This window comes from Diceros bicornis, chromosome 2, assembly GCF_020826845.1.
Source record: "Diceros bicornis minor isolate mBicDic1 chromosome 2, mDicBic1.mat.cur, whole genome shotgun sequence".
In the NCBI taxonomy this organism is placed as follows: Eukaryota; Metazoa; Chordata; class Mammalia; order Perissodactyla; family Rhinocerotidae; genus Diceros; species Diceros bicornis.
This window is the reverse complement of record NC_080741.1, coordinates 49003692-49026352: the sequence shown is the minus strand read 5'-3', so window position 1 is coordinate 49026352 and position 22661 is coordinate 49003692. Positions and strand designations below refer to the sequence as shown.

At 36.8% G+C, this 22661-nt stretch overlaps 1 protein-coding gene across 2 annotated transcripts in view; it reads left to right on the top strand.

Moving 5' to 3' along the window:
• Positions 1 to 22661, top strand: part of SMARCC1 (SWI/SNF related, matrix associated, actin dependent regulator of chromatin subfamily c member 1) — a 177264-nt gene that overhangs the window by 57421 nt on the left and 97182 nt on the right. For both annotated transcript variants that reach the window (XM_058557364.1, XM_058557354.1), the window contains exons 9-14: positions 1626 to 1751; positions 3801 to 3922; positions 6695 to 6819; positions 10465 to 10524; positions 16082 to 16119; positions 19155 to 19276. In XM_058557364.1, coding sequence (XP_058413347.1) covers positions 1626 to 1751; positions 3801 to 3922; positions 6695 to 6819; positions 10465 to 10524; positions 16082 to 16119; positions 19155 to 19276 — 593 coding nt within the window. The remainder of the gene's footprint in view (positions 1 to 1625; positions 1752 to 3800; positions 3923 to 6694; positions 6820 to 10464; positions 10525 to 16081; positions 16120 to 19154; positions 19277 to 22661) is intronic.

Here is a 22661-nt window from a genome sequence, read left to right as displayed (position 1 = left end):
TCCCATAATTCATACAAACAGGTGTCTTTTCAGGTTATATCATTTAAAGTCTTATATTCTCTTTGACAGGGTATTACTTTTGTGTTTGTGTGTGTTACTGTGTCACACTAGTTTTGGGGGGTGAAGAGGCATATAGTCAGATGGATGTCATTCTTAAATCAATATGTGATGCAGGCATTATCCTGAACAGCCAATTTTTTAACCCTTCCTTTTTATTAAAGAAAACGGGGGGGCAATGAGGAGCTTAGATGGACAAAATATTTTTATTAGAAAGTCCATAATGTCTCCTAGTGATTGCCATGTTATATCTTGTTTTTACTTCTAGGAAGATTTCATAGTTGTAGTTGCTGCTCTCTTTGCTCTCATGATAGTATTTTAATGGTTCTTGATCAGACATGTTAATTGCAACCAAGACCCCACCCCGCATCCCCATGATTTGAGATGTGAACACAGTCCCACACAGGGAAGAACTGTCTAGTCACCAGTTCTAATTGTGCTCCCCTTGAGAAATACTGTTGGATAAAGAGGAATATTATATAGGCTAGATCTGTGGTTTAAATATCTATCTATATCTATATGTATACAACATCCAGAAAACCCATCATTTTATTAATTCTTACTCAGAAACGTTAACAAAAAAGCAAGAGAAGTGGCCTTGTAAAAGACTGGAAAGAACCCTGAATCTGACTCTCATTTCTCCACCCCACCCAAACCTTGGCTATTTGTGAAAGGTCTCCATAGAGCACCATGTGTTTTTGATGGAGCTAGGTGATAGGTCTGTGTAAATGTCTTCTTTCATCATTACTTAGAATGTTGTTGAATGCCTAAAACTAGAGACATCCTTCATGTCTAAAGCAGTGACTTTGGCCTTTTGCTGTTAATTGTTTCTATCAGTGATTTCATGAAAATAAAGATGCTATGATTAGTGAAATAAGACAAATACTGACTTATCACTTATATGTGGAATCTAAAAAAAAAAGAGGTCAAACTCCTGGAAACAGAGAGTAGAAAAGTAGTTGCCAGGGACTAGGGGGTGGGGGAAATAGTGAAAGGTTGGAAAAAGGGTGCCAACTTTCAGATATAAGATGAATTAGGTTTGAGAATCTAATGTAAACACGTTGACTATAGTTGATAACACTGTATTGTATAATTCAAATTTGCTGAGAGAACTTAAATGTTCTCTCACACACTCGAAAAGATAAATATGTGAAGTGATGGATGTGTTAATTAACTAGATGGAGGAATCCTTTCACAATGTGTACGTATATCAAATCACCACCATATATACCCTAAATATCTTACAAATTTTATTTTTCAATTATAACTAAATAAAATTGAAGTAAGGGAAAAGATGACGTGATTGTCTAATTTAAGGGTCTTAGTTATCAAAACCTCAGTCTACATAAAACCAGTAATGCTTTCTTCCCATTTCCTCAGTAAAAACATGGAATGAAAATTAGAAATGGTTAAGTTGCCACTCACATGTCATTAATAATCTTGTTTTTAAACTGTTATATGCAGTTGAGGCTTTGGAGTAGTAAATCAGCTTCTTTCATTTTGAATACTTTAAAAGTCCTAATGATATTATTATTTATGTAGATATTCATGCTTTGATTTGGTTTTAGGTTCATGTGAAATGGATTTTGGACACTGATGTTTTCAATGAATGGATGAATGAGGAGGATTATGAGGTGGATGAGAACAGGAAACCTGTGAGTTTTCGTCAGCGAATTTCAACAAAGAACGAAGAGGTATTTGATTTGGCACCATCTTTCTCCTCTTGGTGTTTCTTCTTTCTTGGCCTGAATGTTATCACATCTTCATGAATAAACTCTAGCAAACAAACCAAGGTGCATCAGCCATCAAATGTGTGTAAAAGTTTCTAAATGGCTGTAACAACTATTTCAGGAAGTGGCATCCCCCATAAAGGGTCATTAAGATTTAAAGTGGCCCATGTAGTATGACAGTGGTACAGCTGATTTTGTTCTTTAGATATGAGTTTTAATTTTGTGAACCAGAGATCATCACAGGATAAGTTAACTTAGCTGTTTGTTTTCCAAGGGAAAACTCATTTTGTTTTAGTATTTTTTAGTAGCTTTGTTAATGCACATATAGTAGCTAGTACAAAGTATAAGCCTTAAAGGTCTCTGAGTTGTAATTCAGTCCTTTTTTGAGGTGGGACGACTTGACATTTAATACTCCTTAATCCTTTAAGAATCCCAGCCACTTAAATATCTGTGATTTCTTATAAGTCACAACTTGTGAGGTAGATGTGTCACTAGAGGAAGCCCTGAGACTCAGAAGAAGGCTTGGATGTGTTAGTGTTGGATTCTGACAGCTTTAGATAGAGACCTGTGATTCTAAAGTCCTTTTCACTGGGGACACTTAAAATTTTTGCTCTTTGTTTTGTACTTTAGTTTTTGAAAAGTGTTTGAGACAGATGTACTTTTATCCATTAACTTAGAAAGTACAGTTCTTTCATACCTAGTTTCAGCCCTGAGACCTTCTTACTAAACCTCTTTGTCAAACTCTGTGTATTCTTTACTTTTAAGAAAAATATTTTAAAACTAGGTCTTTTTTCATATCCTTTTAAGTTTGCCCCTATTTACTTTGGAATTTAACTTTAAAAATTTTTTATTTCAGTCTTCCTCTGCTGATATGCTTATATATTTGTTTTCCCTTAATGCGTTTCAAACCAAGTTTTTTTTCTGTCATTAGGAATATTCTCATTTCCACATCACATTATTAAACTTGTCTGTTCATATCTACCCCTGTTCAGATTTAGATGGTTTCATTTATTTATTTATTCACTTATGTTTAGAGGGATTATATAAAAATTTAATTTAATATCCTTATTTAAAAATTTAACTTCAGACTTACTATAAAATCAAAGGTGTGTGTAGTTTAGATTTTCTTTAAAACTTCTTGTAGGCCTGTAAGATGACTCCGATTCCCAATTTGATGCTACAGAGCTACTGAAAGGAAATAGATAGTTGTAAGGGGTAGGAGGTACCAGAGAAAATGAGTGTTTATTGATGTTTTAATCTCTAATATTTTTTTGCACCTCAGATAACAATAGTTGGATGATTTTAGGTGGGTTTTTTTTTTCTATATTATGGTCTATTTCATTAAATTGGTAGTTATCACCCACAGGTTGACTTTTATTGATGTGTATCCTGCAACTCTGCTTAACTCATTTATTAGCTTTAATAGTTTTTTTGTGGATTCCTTAGGGTTATCTATATATATGATCATGTCATCTATAAATAGGGATAGTTTTACTTGTATAGGTTGACTTTTAAATCATAAATTACAGTCTTATTTAACATATTTTATGTCATGAAGTTAGCCCTTATATTCCTTTTACTGATGAATTAGGAGTAGTTTCTGGTACATTTTCACAAGATCATTCAGCTAGTCTTTGTATTTCATTAATTTAATAGCATGTATTTTATATTTTTCCAGTAGTTACTGAAAATGCTTTTCCCACCTGGAAGCACAGAATGTGAACAGGAGCAGTTTTTAGTTGTGCAGGGTTTGGGCATGTCTGTTTTTTAGCATAGCTTGAATACCTGTGGATGGTTCTGATATTTCCATTGGTGGTGCATCACTTGAAAAGTTAGGGGGAGTCACTTCACTACTGGTGGTCCAGGATGCTTAATGGTGTGCCTTTCATTTGCTCTGAGCTAGTAGGTTTGGTGTTATCTTTGTTTGTGAAAACTCACCTTTGGACAAGAGTTTGTAGAAACTGAGGAGTCAGCAAAGCTGGCTGATATTTATTTCCATTTACTTCTTCCTAGCCAGTCAGAAGTCCAGAGAGAAGAGATAGAAAAGCATCAGCTAATGCTCGAAAGAGGAAACATTCGCCTTCCCCTCCACCTCCCACACCCACAGAATCCCGGAAAAAGAGTGGGAAGAAAGGGTAAGAACTGCAACATGATTTAAAAGGCATTAAAACAAACTCCAAAGGACTTTCCAGATTTTTACATTTACATTGGAAATTTTGCTGAAAGGAAGTCTCACTTGCACCTGGTTGGAAGTCTTTGCTTTGATATCTTGTCTGGTTGTGAGATGTTATCTGGTGGGCATCTCGTATTTATACAGAGGTACCCTGAATACAATCTTTTTTCTGTATCTAAGTATATATTGAGAAGCATGACTGATGTAAGAAATTTAAGAAATTATATTCACCATAGTTAGTGTCTCTTTCTCTGATTTTACCACCTGTCCCATTTGTGGTCAAAATGACTTACAGAGGAGAGGAACCTATGTCTGTTTCATGTTCTGCAGAGCGCAACAGCGTGATGCCTTGTTCAGTGGGTTACATTTGTACTTAGTGAATCTTGCTTGAGTGGGGTTTTTGGTTTCTATTGAATAGGTTGTTGTGGGGATTAAGTGATACTTTAAAGCTCTTGCATAGTGCCTGGCTTGAAGTAGACACTCAATAAATGGCAGGTAGTACTTAGTAATTTATTACTATATATTAAGTAGATACTTAATTTTGGGGTTGTCTAGCTCAAAATGTTTTTTTGTTTGTTTGTTTTTTGTGAGGAAGATCAGCCCTGAGCTCACATCTGCCAATCCTCCTCTTTTTCCTGAGGAAGACTGACCCTGGGCTAACATCCAGGGCTAACATCCCATCTTCCTCCACTTTATATGGGACGCCGCCACAGCATGGCTTGACAAGTGGTGCGTTGGTGTGCACCCAGGATCCAAACCGGCGAACTCCGGGCCGCCGCAGCGGAGCGTGTGCACTTTAACCACTTGTGCCACCGGGCCGGCCCCTCAAAATGTTTTTTATGCAGTTTCACAGAGGTTATAGTTTAGTCTCAGAAAATGACTATTTGCAGAATTTATTTTTTTCATGTGATAGTAAATTTGTTAAATTTCTGGTTGTTGACTGGACTGTAAAGATCTACTTGGCATCTTCTCTCCATCAGCTTGCTTTTACTGATTTTCTTCTCCAACCAAGTTTGCATTTCTATGCCCAAAACATGGCTTGAATCATTATTTCTTGAAAGGTAGGATTATATGAAGCATTCTTAACCATGCATAGAAGCTTTTAGGGAAGTTAAAAAACTCTTAGTTTTATAAGTAATATTAATGAGGCAGTCACAGCCCATAAAAAGATTTTGTCATGCATGTGTATTGTGATGTAAAAATTAAAACTGCAAAAATAGATTTTTCTTTAGGTATTATTGAGGGTAACTTTTTTTCTAAAATTTCTAATCTGAATCTTACGTTGACGTTAGGAGATTTCAGAGCTACCTGAGATCTTTGCGAAGGAAGCCATGACAGCTTTTCCAAATGTTCCTAGGCCTGAAATCGATGTGCTGCTCTTCCCACTTAAGGGCTAAGATGGGGTGCCAGGACACTAACGGTCACTGAACCAAGATGTGATGTCCCGGAGGCTCACATGGTGGGTGGCATTTAGCCTCTACTCTAAGTGTAAAACCCACCAAATTGAGTTTCCCAAAGTAAATGTAATGTGTGTCCTTTAATAGATACATCTACCTTCTAATGAGCGGGAGTTTGCACATTTTGTTTCCCCTTAGAATCCTGTATTTAACCAAAACATGTTGAAATCTGTTTTCCTAACATTTGTTTTATTCATTTTCCCTGCATCTTTTCTTCATTTTTTAAGTATTTTATCTCCCTGCCACCTTTAGGTTCATAGGCTTTTAAAAAACTGTCATGTAGTTTTTACTTAAAAAAAATTTTATCCTATATACCTTATTCTAACCTATAGCAATACATTGTCCCTCTTAGAAGATAACTTTGAGCATTCTCTCAGCAGTGTGAGGACTCAGGCTGGTTGGTCCCTCATGTGTTTCAGTCAGCTGTTTTTCCATTTCCACTCACTTGTCAATATACTCTAGATTACTACCCAGTTCTTCCCAAAATAAGTTATTTTATTTTCTTGTGCATATGCATTTACTCACTATCCTGAAAAATGGCCTACTTTTTTGTGAATTGTTACAGTTCCCAAGGTTCAGCTTAACTCTCACCTTCAATCTTGACCAGCTCTTTCTCTGAGCTGTATTTTCTTGGTGCTTTTATTGATTTCTCTGTGTTGGTACACATCACATTATATGAGGTGGGTAATGATTTCTGTCCTGTATCCCCTGTAATTCCTCAAGGTAAGGAATCCTTCCATTCTTGTTTGAACCCTAACATGCTTTCTGGCCTGTATTAATTTTAAAAGTAAATATTGATTTAGTTCAATTGGTGGTGAAAAAGCATTGGCAATTTTTATAAAAAGAAAAAATTAGTACCATCCTAAGTGATTTTACTTTGCAGTTCCTGATATTAGGATGATAAAAAGAGCCAGGAAAAGTACATATCTTTGAGAAAATTTCTTATGTAAATGATTGTTTATAATCTGAGATAAAATACGTGCCATATTTCCTTAGCAAGTATTCTTTTGTTACGCTAATTAAGCTCCTTTTAGGATATTGTCTGCAATTTGTATAGTAGGATTTCTATGTCCATTTCTTATGCCCAATAACTTATTTTCCTTTTGGCTGGTTAGATGTAATTTGGGAAATGTATCTAATTTGTTTGGTTTCTGTTTGTCTTTTAAGGTGATTCTGAGCATAGATTCTAACGACAATGAATGTAAAGCCTCTGAAATTATTTGCTTTAAGTAGGTATAATCAGTCCTGTTTATATTGATATACCTTGTATGTTTTAGCCAAGCTAGTCTTTATGGGAAGCGCAGAAGTCAGAAGGAGGAAGATGAGCAAGAAGATCTTACCAAGGACATGGAAGACCCAACGCCTGTACCAAACATAGAGGAAGTGGTGCTTCCAAAAAATGGTTTGTATTTTTATGCCTAGACTCTGGGAGTATTAGACATGATATAATCATTCTTAGCAGTGCCGTGGGATGATTCATTTCTTGCTCTGCATCCCTAGTTCTCAACTTTTCAAGTATGAGTAGATTCTCCTTTTTAAGGTTAATGTTTATGAAATTCCCTCTTTCCCAATCTTTTGGTATACTTTTGCTATTTATTGAGAAAACACACTGTGACCAAAAAGTTCTCTGAATTTAGTAATGCTTTGAAATTAATGGTTTTTAAATCCCAACAGAATCAATATACATATGAAAAAGTGGAGTTCTTATCTATGTACAATTTATTGGGAGGAGGATGTTACACTCTTTTAACTGTGATTGTGGATTTGTCTATTTTTCCCTTTATTCCTGTTAAAATATTTTTCTTCATGTATTTTCTTTGTGTACTCCAAGCTCTGCTGTTTAAGGGCATATACATTTAGGATCATGTCCTCCTGATGAGTTGACTCTTGTGTCATGTCTCTCTGTGTACTGTAATAGTGCTTGTCCTGAAGTCTAAGTTCTCTGATGATAATAAAGCCCCATCTAACCACACTCCTTTTTAAAACTTCTACCTTTCATTTTTTATTAGTCCCCAGTTTTACTCAAGACTTCAGTACAGCAGTGTTAAATATTGTACATTCTTTTTTCTTGTGCTTGATGTTTTCAAATTATATTGCTTTTGCATTCTTCTACTTTCACTCTAATTATGTAAAGCATGTCGCTTTTAAACAGCATATTGTTGAGGCTTGTTTCCCCCCAGGATTCACATTTTCTGTTTTTAATTGGAGTGTGTAGTCCACCTAAATTTAACATAATTATCGATATGATTGTGTTATTTTTTGTGTGTGTGTGAGGAAGATCGGCCCTGAGCTAACATCCATGCCAATCCTCCTCTTTTTCCTGAGGAAGACCGCCTCTGAGCTAACATCTATTGCCAGTCCTCCTCCTTTTTTTTTTCCCTTTTTCTCCCCAAAGCCCCAGTAGATAGTTGTATGTCATAGTTGCACATCCTTCTTAGTTGCTGTATGTGGGACGCCACCTCAGCATGGCTGGACAAGTGGTGTGTCGGTGCACACCCGGATCTGAACCTGGGCCGCCAGTAGTGGAGCACACACACTTAACCACTAAGTCACGGGGCTGGCCCCTAGTTGTATTTTTAAGAATTTAAACATTGAAAAATACAGTCATCTATAATATGTTATATGTGTTTCTACAAATCACTGTTTTGTGCAGAATTGGGCAATAAAAACCACACAAATGTATTTTAAAGGACATATACAAGAGAAAATTCACAAAAGTAATCAAAAGATTTATTTTAAATAAAAGAGCTATGAATGTGTTGGTAGTCCTAACAAGTAACTGTCTAAAATATAAAGCTGTAATAATTAATATGGTTTCGATGCAGGAATGGCTGAATCCATCAGTGAAATAGAATGGCTAGTTCAAATATAGATCTGTATTTGTTTATAAATTTAATTTATTGCAAATTTGGCAATGTGAGTCAGTGGGACAAGATCAAACTGTTCCACAAATAACTTTTGGTGAAATTTAGTACTCTTCTTTGTCTCATATATAAAAATTTAAACTTCAGATGGATTAAAGTGCTAAATTTAAAACACGAAATTGTAGAAATAAACTTCCAAATACTAATGCACTTTAAAGAAGTATTAGCCTTGGAGAAAATCTTCGTTACTCATTTAACAAACAAAGAATTAGAACCCTAAATATGTATCAAGATTCTTAAACCTCATAAAGAGCAGAATATTATGTAGTAATTTTATCAAAAATCCAGGACCAATAAATGTGTGAAAAGATGCTCAACCTAACTTAACCAAGAATACGTAAATTATTAAAGTAACTGTTTTCATCCATCAGATTTTCAAAACTTAGAAAATAGTAAAATGGTTTGAGGAAGTGGGTACTCGCAGATGCTGTTGGTGGAAGTGTAAATTGATGAAGTCACTTAACACAATTTGGCTACATCTATTAAATTTTAAAATGTGGCGGCCAGGGCCGGCCCCGTGGCTTAGCAGTTAAGTGCGCACGCTCTGAGACTGGCGGCCTGGGTTCGGATCCCGGGCATGCACCAACACACTGCTTCTCCGGCCATGCTGAGGCCGCCTCCCACATACAGCAACTAGAGGGATGTGCAACTATGACATACGACTATCTGCTGGGGCTTTGGGGTAAAAAAAAAAAAAAGGAGGAGGATTGACAATAGATGTTAGCTCAGAGCCGGTCTTTCTCAGCAAAAAGAGGAGGATTAGCATGGATGTTAGCTCAGGGCTGATCTTCCTCACAAAAATAAATAAATAAATAAAATGAAATGTGGAGGCCAGCCTTGTGGCGTAGTGGTTAGGTTTGGCATACTCCACTTCAGCGGAGTTTGTGGATTTGGATCCTGGGCATGGACCTATACCACTCATCAGCCATGCTGTCGTGGTGACCCACCTGCAAAATAGAGGAAGATTGGCACAGATATTAGCTCAGAGCTAATCTTCCTCAAGCAAAAAAACAGGAAGATTGACGACAGATGTTAGCTCCAGGCGAATCTTCCTTGGCAAAAAATAAATAAATAAAAATGTGTACATTCAGTTTTTTTTTTGTTTTTTTTTGTTTTTTTTTTTTTTGTGAGGAGATCAGCCCTGAGCTAACATCCGCCAATCCTCCTCTTTTTTTGCTGAGGAAGACGGCCCTGGGCTAACATCGGTGCCTATCTTCCTCCACTTTATATGGGACGCCGCCACAGCATGGCTTACCAAGCAGTACTTCGGTGCGCGCCCGGGATCCGAACCAGCGAACCCCGGGCCGCCGCAGCGGAGCGCGCGCACTTAACCGCTTGCGCCACCGGGCCGGCCCCTGTACATTCAGTTTTAAGAGTCGATTTTAAATAATTACATACATGCATAAAAATAAGTATAAAAGAATATTGATTATAGAATAGTGAAAAATTGAAAATAAAGTAAGTTTCCATCAGTATAGGGCTAGTTACCTTATGATCCACCCATGGCCACAGTGGACCTATTAAAAATGAAAGAAATGTAATGTAACTAGACATACTTACATGGAGAGATGACCCAGGTACTGTGTTATGTAGGAAAAGTAGAGTGCTAAGGAATAAACACAGCATGGATAACGTTTATATAAGATTTTAAAACAATCAGGGTATGTTTCAAAGACCACATTGATGTATAAAAAGTAACAGTTCTCCCTCAATTTATCTATCTTAATGAATGGCACAAAAATGGAAATCAACAGATGGACAAAATATGTAGTGAAAAATACTTTTGTGAAAGGATTTGAAAGGATCTTTTCAGGTTTTGCTCTGTGTATTTTTGTATTGTTTACTTTTATGATGAAAAAATCTTGGTGCTTGAGTAATTAATTACAGAATGTAGTCTGTTAACATTAAGTTTAATGTTTCTTAGCTTGGCTTGCGTTTTTTACATGAAGGTGAGTAGGTTTTTACTTTGAAGGTGAGTAGGTTTTTACGTGAAGGTGAATACTGAATGACGGTGGAGTTGCAGTGAGATTCATGTATTTTTTTAATCATTTCTTATTGTGTTTTCTTCTTAAAAACACGTAGCACTTTTCCCCTAAAATGTGATTCCTTTTTATTCTTTCTAGTAAACCCAAAGAAAGACAGTGAAAACACACCTGTTAAAGGAGGAACTGTAGCAGATCTAGGTAAAAAACAAAAAATCTATTCATTTCTGTGTTATTTTCTCTCTTGAATAGATCAGCTTCTCTGATAATCCTTTTTTTACTGAGAAATGTCGCTTTCAGTTGCTATGCTTTCCAGCACAGGTATCAACTATGGCTTCCTTAGTGCCACTGTTGTTTGAATTGCTACCATATTAGGAAATTTAATTTTCTATAATCCTTTCTTTCCATTCTTACTGATCTGTCCCTCTCAGAGTATAACATTGTCCTGCAAACTAGCAAAGCTAGTAATATTTTACCTAAATCAGAATATCTGAGTTTTAAAGAAATAGTTGTAATTAAAGCACTTTTTTTTCCACTGAGGAAGATTTGCCCTGAACTAACATCTATTGCCAATCTTCCTCTTCTTGTATGTGAGCCATCGTGACAGCATGGCCACTGACAGACGAGTAGTATAGATCTGTGCCCAGGAACCGAACCCTGGTCACTGGAGTGGAGCACGCCGAACCAAACCACTAGGCCACTGGGGCTGTCCCTAAAGCACTTTTATAATCTCTCTGAAATACTTGTTCCACAACATGTGCAAGTTGATTTTGCATCTTTAGAACAAAAATCTGTTGACTGTTAATACTTTGTAAGCCAACTGAAAGTTTTCTAAGCAGTATAAAATGACAATCACGTCATCCCTTTATAGTATTTTCAAGTTATAGAGTATATTTTCACAAGTAATGTATAATTTTTGTATGTGCTAGGAGGGTAGAAAAGAATGTAGTCACTCATTCCAGTTTAAACAAATAGGGATGTTGTAAATATCTTTATTTTTGAAAGTTATATATAGAGTAAAAATCTCGTTTACTTTCTTCACTTGTAGAAATCAAAGGAGAGCCTAGTATTTTCAGAATATACCAAATTTTGACTTGTTGGATTGTTAGACCTGAAAGGGATTTTCAAGATCTCCTTATGTGGAAAATGAGACTTTGATTTCTCCATCTTCTGGTTAAGTGAATTCTGTATTTCAAGTAAATTGTGGTGATTCTTGATGGCAGGTAGGAGTGGGTGTTTGGGAGAGTTTTTCTGCTTCGTTTCACTAAATACATCCTGCTTTTTAGAAACATCAGTGGACGATTCTATTTCTTTTTTTTTTTTTTAAATCACTATTTTTTTTTAATTTATTTTATTTTATTATTATTATTTTTTTTTGGTGAGGAAGATCAGCCCTGTGCTAACATCTGCCAATCTTCCTCTTTTTTTTTTTTGCTGAGGAAGACTGGCCCTGTGCTAACATCTGTGCCCATCTTCCTCCACCCCATACAGGACGCTGCCACAGCATGGCTTGCCAAGCGGTTCGTCACTGCGTGCCCGGGATCTGAACCAGCCAACTCCGGGCTGCCGTAGCAGAGCGCGCACACTTAACTGCTTGCGCCACCGGGCCAGCCCCACGATTCTATTTCTGATTATGTCGAAAGTAGAAAAAGAAAATTGTCTTGATGACAGTTTATATATAGGGTGGTATTAGGTCAACAAAATAAAAGAAAAAGAAGAGATGCTGTTAAAACAGTATTTCTGTCTCAATTGTTTTTAACATTATTTAGAGAATATAGATCTTGAATAACTATTATTAATTTCCATTCACCGTAAGTTTACATTGTCTGTTCTACAGCTGTCACGTCCACTCAATCAAAGGCCAAGAAAGCAAAAACTAACTCTTAAGTCTTTTATTTTATGTTCTCAGTAATGTGACAGGTAAAAGATTGTTAAAATACTCTTCACTGGGACAGTTTGTTAAACAGAATGATAGTTGATATTTTTAAGTATATATCCTGAAAAGGAATTAATCTATAATATTTAAGGAGTGGACAATTGTCCTTTTTAAAGTGAGGTAACGGGCCGTCCCCGTGGCTTAGAGGTTAAGTGTGTGCGCTCTGCTACTGGCGGCCCGGGTTCAGATTCCGGGCGCGCACCAATGGGTCGCTTCTCTGGCCATGCTGAGGCTGCGACGCACATACAGCAACTAGAAGGATGTGCAACTATGACATACAACTACCTGCTGGGGCTTTGGGGAAAAAAAAGGAGGAGGATTGGCAATAGATGTTAGCTCAGAGCCGGTCTTCCTCAGCAAAAAGAGGAGGGTTAGCATGAATGTTAGCTCAGGGCTGATCTTCCTTACACAAAAAAAATAAATAAATAAAGTGAGGTAACTTTTAGAGTATATTTGTAATAGACTTTATCAAAGGAGTCGAATTGAAGCTAATTTTAGGAAAAGGATAGGGGGTCCCAACTGGATTTAAGATTTTTCGTGCTGGATATAAGAGATCTTCCCTTTGTGTTTGTGAACAGCTTGAGGTCTAAATCAGGAACGTTGTGGCTAAAGATGCTGCTGATCATACTTGGAGAGTTAGGATCTGTGGAATTTGAAACTTTTGTTCTGGCTTTTCATCCAGGGACCAACAGACTTCCTTTGTATCATTTAAGCATCTGGCTTTCTGCATTAGCTATAACTTGAACTATGCCAAGAGTAACTGATCCATGAACTGGGAATTATTGTTGACAGAGTTGTTTGTTGTTTCAACTGATCCATTTTCTGCCTTCTATGCCACCCAGCTAAATATACTCAGTTTTTCGAAAGAAGGTCTTGAGATCTGAAAGGTCAGGATCCGGGGGCTGAGGTGAGAGTGTATTTGCCCACATGTGGAAGGAGTAAGAGAACATTTATTGAGTATTACCAATTAGGAATCAGTAAGAAGGGTGTCCATCCTACTTTTGTATTATCAGAAACCTGTTTCCATTGGGTATAAGACTACCTCAGGGAAGGAAATCTGTCAAACTAAAATTAAATGGTGTATTTTGACCAGAGAGAGGTCGTTAAGTTGTCCTGCCACCAGCTAGTGAGAAGTTGGTTATCCTTTGGTTTACAGAGATCAAAAGGACAAGATATTCATTTTTGACAACCTTATCTAGATTTCTTTATGTCAGAAACTTCCTAGAAAAATAATAGTACCTCTACAGAGCTGGATGACTCACATTGGTAGTACTATAATTTACCACACGCCAAATCCCCTATTCCACTCAGCAGGTGTTTTGTCTCTGACTTACAAGTCAAGCAACAGTGTCCATCTCTATGTTACATGAGTACCTGCCAGGTGTCATTCTACATACGTTTGCATTTCACCATAAAACCATGTTAGCCTTGTTTTATTGATGAGGAAATGGAGACTGGAGGGGTTCAGTAACATTTCGAAGCATACAACTTTTAAGTGGGAGAGCAGATTCAGGGCCGTCTAACTTTAGTGCCAATGCTTTGTATGATTGCCCTCTGCTGTTGTGATGGGCTCATTTCTCTCAGCCTTCATTCATGCTCACAGTGGCCTTTCAGTTTTGTGAAGTCATCAAGTCCATACCCAACTGAGGCCCTTTGATCTGGCCGCTTCCTCTCTGTGGAATGCTTGCTCCATGCTCCATCCTTTTTTTCCCCTCATGTTTTAGCTTAAATGTCACCTTTTCGTTGAGGCTTCCCTCTTTTTTTTTTTTTTTTTGCTAGAGAAGATTGGCCCTGAGCTAAGATCCCTGCCAGTCTTCCTCTATTTTTTATTATGTGGGCTGCCAGCACAACATGGCTGTTAACAGTGTGGTATAGGTCCACACCCAGGAACTGAACTTGGGCCACCGAAGCATAGCATGCTGAACTTAACCACTAGGCCACTGGGGCTGGCCCTGACTTCCCTCTTTATTTGCTCTGAAGAGTCCACCCACCCAATCCCTCTCTAAAATATATTACTTTGTTTTTATTCTCTGTATAGCTATTTTCAACATCTGATATCTCTTTTGTTTATTTATTTTCTCTTCCATCTCCTGCCACTCCTAACTGGAATGTAAACTCCATAAAGGGGACCTTTTCTTGTTTATCATTGTGTTTTTAGCTTTTGGACAATGGCTGGTACATAGTAGGCACTCTGTAAAATTTAGTTAAATGTTTGAATGCTAGTCCCTTATTACCTGTTAAAATACTACTCATCTTTTTATATCCTCTGAAGTAAGAGTTGACAAACTTTTTCTGAAAAGTGCTAAATAGTAAATATTTTAGACATTATGGGCTATATGGTCTCTGTCATGACTAATCAACTTTGCTATCGTAATGCAGATGCAGCCATAGATAATATATAAACAAATGATCATGGCTTATTCCAATAAAACTTTTATTTATGGACACTGAAATTTGAATTTCAGTTGATTTTGATGTCATGATATATTTTTCTGTTGATTTTCTTTTCAACCGTTTATAAATGTAAAAACCATGCTTCACTTGCGGGTGTGATGGGAATCCCCAAAACCATCCGCAGGTTTGGAGATTCTCTAGAAGGACTCACGGGATTCAGCATAGAGTTGTATTCACGGCTAACATATAGCAACATAGGAAGCATAAGCAGTCAAATCATAAAGGAAAATGGCACAGGTGTCGTCTGTGTTCACAATTCTTGATGCTCTCTCCCTTGCATGAGGGGTCACACGGAGTGCTCTCTTCCCGCAGCAACACATATGCAATGCTTCTGCACAGGGAAGCCCATTAGAGAGTCTTTAATCAGTGTTTTTACTGGGGGGCCTGGTCATGTAGGGTACCCTCTACCTAGCACGTACCAAAATTCTAGGCTCCCAGAAGTTCGTCGTAAGCCGCATGTTGTGCACAATGTAGGCACAGCAAACCACTCTTCTTATTGGTTAACTGTTAACTAGGAACATGCCTAGGGTTGAATTCCCAGATTCCATACAAAAACAGGCAGTGGGCCAGATTTGGCCTATGGGCTATCAATTCCTGACCCCTGGTCTAAGCAGCTTATTTGATGCTTTTCAAATAGCAGAGTTTTAGAAATATCTGTTGAATGACTAAGTTAATGGAAAAATGGCTTTCCCATGTTCTCTTTGAACTTTACAGTGCCTTAGTCTGCCAAGGATCATGATAATTATAAAAAAATAAAATGTTATAGGAACTTAATAATGTAATTATTTGTGCTATAGTCTCTTACCCTTTCCACACTGGCACTTTTACTTTTCACTGTGGAAATTAGCTGCCTAGTTTAGAGTATATGTTGGTTTGCTTCTCTTCTTTTGCAAGGCCAGCATTTAGGTGCTAGAGTCCCCTATCCTCAGAAGGGATTAACACTCTTACCAGGACTTGGTCTGTAGGGATTGATGATCACCTCTTTCTTTCCTCCCCTTTCTTTACTCCCTCCTCTGAGATCCAAAATGTCATTGCTTTGTTTCACTAAACCTCAGGAGGCAAGAGCCCTAATCAAGTCCCTTACCTATTATTAGGTAAGATCATGACTAATATAGTAGCCTAAGCAGTAATTAATTATAAATTCCGTGTTGTTAGAAATTTTTAATTACTTATTCTTTGACTTTTTACTCACCTCTGTGCTTGTGTGTACAATTCTAATTCACTGAATTATTCACGGTGAATTTGCTTTAAATTTGCTCTATTTCTTTCCTTTTCTCTGTCCAGTATCCCTTACTTAAACCTTAAAGTTTCCAGATAATCTAAATAGCATTTACCTGTTTTTTTAAATAACATGTTTTGATTTTTCAGATGAACAGGATGAAGAAACAATCACCACAGGAGGGAAGGTAATGATTTAGTTAAGCCTGGTGCAGGAGTAACTCTAAGGGTCCTGTGTATTGAGCAGTAGAAACATTGAATTGGAAGTGCCCCTAGAAATATTCTATTTTGCGGCCCTTCTGATATTTTAATTTCTTTTTTAACATACCCCCAAAATAGTTTGTCTTTCTTGACCCCAATGTTTTATCAAGAGGACACTTCCATTTTCCCAGGTGGTATCCCTCATATGCTGTCTTTTCTAGTTCCATTACTCTACTGGTTGCAAGTTAATAATCAGAGCTGAGCAGTGTTCCATCTGCTATCCAACAGTGCAGGCCAGCGGGGACCATACCTTTCCTTGATTTTCTCACTCCCATTTCTGTGAGTGCAGCCCCAATCCACAGCCGATGTAGCCTTGGATCCTGTTCTTCACCTTTTTTGAGATTTACAGTCAGCTACTTCCCATTTCATCAGTTCCACTGTAGAGAGATCAATAATTATGCTGTTGGAAAGTGTTGGTTTTAAGGGAGAATTTTACTTCTCTTTTTAATAAATGGCCCTTAATAAATGGCCCATTGTTTCGTTTGGGCTGTCTTGTCTGACTGTGCTAATATGTGTAACTAATCCCTGATCTCCTTGAAATAACTTCCTTACTTTGCTAAAAATGGATAGTTCTTTTTTTCGTTGAGTCAAAGAAATTTCCCAGATTGACATTTATTGTTTTTTTATACATTCAAGAATGAACATATTCATGACAGGATTTCCAGGAAAAGTATTTCAAGAAACTCTTCTACATATGGCTCTTCAACTGAATTATTCTTATGATTTTTTTCCTTTAAAATCAAACTTCTTTATTCAAAAATCTGCTTGTAAATAATTGATTATTTACATTATGAATGAATGACATTAATGAATATTATATTTGTAAAAAACTGTCATCATTCAGAGTAAATAGTATTGTGTAGTAGTAAAAGAGACCATAATAGAAAGCCAAAGAATTTTCCTGTAAGATTTTTTTTTTTTTACACCAAGGGCAGGAGGAATTTTGAAACCATGGACAAGTCTGTTATATAACTTAAACCTAAGGTGCTTAGAGGTAATTACTCCAACACCCAGTCCCATGATGTCATCCTGCTTGTTTCCTCACTGAGATAAATAAACCATAGACTGTCAGCTTTTCTTAATTGCAATGCCAGCCTCTCGCTGGGTTTCTTAAATAAAGGAAATTTTTTGAATTGAATTAGATTTGTAAAACCTACACCACAAAAACACATTAACTGTGAGCATAGGTTTTGCTAACTTCCTTGATTTGGGAAATAAAATTTATTACCTTTGTCATCAATATTAAGACATTTGTTTCAACATCATTTAAGTAACCACCGGAGTTTCCTTGGTGTTTTCATACATTAAATTTGTTCGATATTCATTGATTAAAGACTACGGTTTTAAGTTTCTAGGCAGTAACACTAGATCCTCACCTCAAATAATATAACACAGGAAATTTAGGTTGGATTGAGTTAAAGGTGGAAGTTACGCTATGAAACCATTATAAAAGAAGAGGATTCAAAATTTGACTGGTTTCTTAATAGAAAAGAATTTCATGAGATGAAAAGCAGTAAAAACAGCACAGGTGGAAAGTTGATAGATTTAACTGTACAAAATTAGAAAACATCTTAATGTCAAAAAACTTATTTCCTGTAGTAGTCTTGATAAAAATGTTTAATTTGAAGTTAATTATGAAGAACCAATCAGATAGAGATTGTTAGATATTCTATAAGTTGGCTGGTGTGAATTCCTCAGAAATTTTAATGTCATAAGATACCCACAAAAAGGGAGGCAGGGATAAATGAAAACTAAAGATACGTGAATATCATAAATAATGTGGAATCTTTGATCAGATTCTGGATTGAGGAGAAAAATATATAAAGGACATTTCTGGGATACTTGGATTTATTTGAATATAAACTGTATATTAAATAATATTATTATTTAAAAGTAATTATTATTACTGTTTACTGATAGTCTAAGAAATAAATATTTTTGCGTTTTGACCTAAAGCAGTGATTTTGAAATTATTGTATTAGCAAAACTGGGTTTTTAGGTGGAATCCTTTGCAAAACCTCTATAAATCTGACAAAAATCAGAGCTAATTTTTAGTAATGGGAGTGATTAAGAGTGTAGGCCCTTTAGCTGGACTTGCTGGAGTTATATCCTGTTTATACCTTATTAGCTCTGTACATCATTTTCCCATCCACAGAAGAAGTGATAAATAGTATCTGTTGTTATCGTGAGAAATAAATGCGATAACGTGCATATAACCGTTAGCAGATACTGAGTGCTTAATCTTTGAGATAGGAGAAGCCTTGTCATTATGCCTTATTAGTGTCCTTGAGTCACCTCCTTATAAATAACTTGAGAACTAGTACAGGCATACCTCGGAGATATTGCAGGTTCAGTTCCAGACCAATGCAATAAATGGAATATTGTGATAAAGCGAGTCACGTGAATTTTTTGGTTTCCTAGTGCATATAAAAGTTATGTTTACACAGTATTGTAGTCTTTTAAGTGTGCAATGGCATTATGTCTAAAAAAACAATGTACATACCTTAATTAACAAGTACTTTATTGCTAAAAAATGCTAACCATCATCTGAGCCTTCAGCGAGTTGTAACCTTTTTGCTAGTGGAGGGTCTTGTAAAAAACAGAGTATCTGCGAAGCTCAATAAAGCGAAAAGCAATAAACGAGATAAGCCTGTAGTTTAGATTTGTGATCGTAGGATTATGTAAAACTAGACACGTAAGCAGTTCTTGTGGAAAAAGTTTGGGGCCTTCTCTGAGTTGATTCCCTCATCTGTAGAAGGGAGGAATAAAATCTACTATATCATCTGGACATTTTGTGAAGGTACCTTAAAAAGTGTGAAAGGCTGTTTTTACTTGGAATTTGTTTACCTGGTCCTTGAAATTGGATCAGCCAGCTTCATTTTGTATGACCTAATATCAGAAATATGAAAGCTATTATATATGTCTCTAGTTCTTTCTCTGAACTTTGGTTTCCTTTCTTTAGGAAGATGAAGATCCTGGCAAAGGTGATCAGAGTCGGTCAGTTGACACTGGTGAAGATAATGTGACAGAGCAGACCAATCACATTATTATTCCTAGCTATGCATCATGGTTTGATTATAACTGGTGAGTGTGCCACTTACATCTGTGAACATGGTACTTAGGAGTGGGGAAACTTTCCTTGAAATTATATTGTGGCATTCTGCCTAAGTCCTCACAAGAGTAATCACTGTCACACTGGATGAAGGGAGATGGGAAGTGATTTTTTTTAACTTTGGAACATGTTTAAAGTAATTTAGGGATGTAAACTAGATTGTGTTATATGTTAGGGTTGTAAAATTTTGTAAGCTGGAACCTAAGTTAGAATCCGTTATAATTCAGACAGGCAAATGCTTGAATATTGAATAATTATAAAATATTGATGTTCATTATATGATTTTAAAACATTAAAGAAATATATAAAGGAAAACTCATCTTACTACCCAATAATGGCTTCATTTTAACATTAGGAAGCTTTTCACATATAAAACCTTGTATGTAATAAAGTTCAAGAAAACAGACCTCCTGGCCGGCCCCGTGGCTTAGTGGTTAAGTGTGCATGCTCTGATGCTGGCGGCCGGGGTTCGGAACCCGGGCGCCCACCGATGCGCCGCTTCTCCGCCCATGCTGAGGCCACGTCCCGCGTGCAGCAACTGGAAGGATGTGCAACTACGACATGCAACTATCTACTGGGGCTTTGGGGGGAAAATAAATAAAATCTTAAAAAAAAGAAAACAGACCTCCTCAGTATCCTCCCACTGTGGGAGACTCCCTGTGATTTACCACAACCACTGGGGCACTGTCAGAGCATGATTGGACATAACTGAAGTCCTAGGCATCTGATTTATTGACTACTTATGAGGTGTGACTATTTTGTATCAGGCTCATTTTTGTCTGTTTGGTTTTTTATTTTTAATATATGTTTATTTTTATTTATTTTTGTGAGGAAGCTCAGCCTTGAGCTAACATCCATGCAAATCCTCCTATTTTTTTGCTGAGGAAGACTGGCCCTGGGCTAACATCTGTGCCCATCTTCCTCCACTTTATTTGGGACGCCGCCACAGCATGGCCTGACAAGTGGTGCATTGTTGCGCGCCCGGGATCTGAACCCTGGCCGCCAGCAGCGGACCGCGCTCACTTAACTGCTATGCCACGGGGCTGGCCCCCTTTTTATTTTTAAATATGTGTACCAAAACTTACCCTCCAAATAGATATTGGCTTCTTTTTTTTTTTTCTTTATTGTGAGGAAGATCAGCCATGAGCTAACATCTGCCAGTCTTCCTCTTTTTGCTGAGGAAGACTGGCCCTGGGCTAACATCCGTGCCCATCTTCCTCTGCTTTGTATGGGAGGTCACCACAGCATGGCTTGACAAGCGGTGCGTCAGTGCGTGCCCTGGATCCGAACCCGTGCCACCGCAGCGGACCACGCACACTTAACCGGTATGCCACTGGGCCGGCCCGATATTGGCTTCTTTAATGTACGTTCACTGGAAGGTTGTTTAGTTACTCCAGTGATGCTGCCCTTACTCAGAATCTTCTGGTCCTGTGCCTGCTCTTGATTATTACATTATCATTCTTTAAGGACAGATGTGATTTTATATATGCATGTAGAAGTCTTTAGAAGCCAATTTCTTAAAGGAATAGAGTGATGGTCCACTGGAGTCATAGCTTATTTTTGTCCAAAACCACAAGGTATGACTCTAATATTGACACTTTTCTGCATGTCTTTAAAATCAACTCTGGGGACTGACACCGCTTCTTAAGCCATGCTGTCGCGGCGTCCCATATAAAGTAGAGGGAGATGGGCATGGATGTTTGCCCAGGGCCAGTCTTCCCTTTCTCAGCAAAAAAAAAAAAAAAAAAAAAAAGAAGAGGATTGGCAGATGTTATCTCAGGGCCTATCTTCCTCACACACACACAAAAAATCAACTCTGAATGCTGTTCCTAAATGATTTGAATAAGTAGAAGGTGGAACAGAATAAGTATATAACTCTTTTTTGAAAGTCAATCTTCATTACATTGATTGTTGTGTTAAATTATTTTTAAATTTGGAAATGTCTCATTCTCATTATTATTTGTAGTCACATGTTAAGTTTCAGAATGACGTAAGAGGACACACTTGAGAAACTGTCATTCTTTTCCTCTAAAATTTAAAAGGAAAAGTCATAACAGTATATAATTTTATAGGTTTTTATAGGTTACAGAAGCACTTTCATTTGCATGATAACCTTTGCATGTCACAAAGTGTGCTGTTAGATGGATAGTGCAATTATTAATTATATCCCTGTTTTATAGATAAAATAACTACTGCTTCAGTTGAAGTGTTCTGAAATTGTGGAGTAGATAATTAGAAGAACTCAGATTTTCTGATTCTGAATACTCCACTCCTTCTATTCCCTAACCCCTTTTCAGAACTTAAGGAATCAGCTGCCGGCACTTCAGACATAGATGTTGAAAACTAAAGTGCTTGGGATTAAACATTCTTATGGGTTTTGTTCTTGGTGAATATAGAAATTGTTTTTTTTGTGGGCTCTTCCTAACCTGTAACAATTTAAACAATGAGAGGTGTATTAGAACCATATAATTAATTGCTTACACCTTTTGTCTTTATAGTAAAACTTGGAAAGTCCTTATACATGTATCTATATAGCATTAATTTATCTTAGAAATTATCTTCCTAGATGTTTTCAGGTAATTCATTGTGTTTATAATATTTGGCAGTACAAATCCAGTTCAGACAGTTTAAATGTTACCAAATAGTGGAAGAGTGAATGATTTTAGTTATATTCACAGCCTATTGATGTGCTCTTTTGAGTATAACCAGTACATGTTGCATGTCTGGGAAGCCACTGAGAAACTAAAATGTGTCATCAAGAAAAACGTTGGTTAGTGTTGTTGTCAAAACCTTTGTGCTAGGTATATACTTGGTTCATTTGTATACTGTGTTAGGCCTGATCATTTTACATGGTTTCTACAGTGCTTATCACCTGTTACATTTTATCCAAATGTTAAAAATCAGTTCTATGATCTTTTTAAAGTTAGTAAATCACTGAAATTTTTTTAAGAATTCAATTCGCGAAGTTTCTGAGGGCTGGACAGAAATTGATACTAAGAGCCTGAGAAACATAATTGTAAATTGCATTGTGTTTTGGCGGGGTCATTGATTTCATCTGTTTGTTGCTATGTCAACTACTGTGATTTTTGTCAGCCAGTTTTCCAAGAACTTTCGGTCTTGTGGTTCATCATCTAGTCATGTTGTATTCTGACAAGAACATGATAAAATGTATAGCTTTCGATGTGTTGATAGAATTTTTTGTTTGGTTATGGAAATAGAAAAACTATCATAAGTATTTGGAGTGAGAAAGGGAAAGCTTTCTTTAACTTTATTATATGCTGTTAATACATAGGACCTTGTGCAAGCCAATTAAGTTTTGCAAGCAGTGCTCAGTTTTTGGATTTATCAGTTTTACTT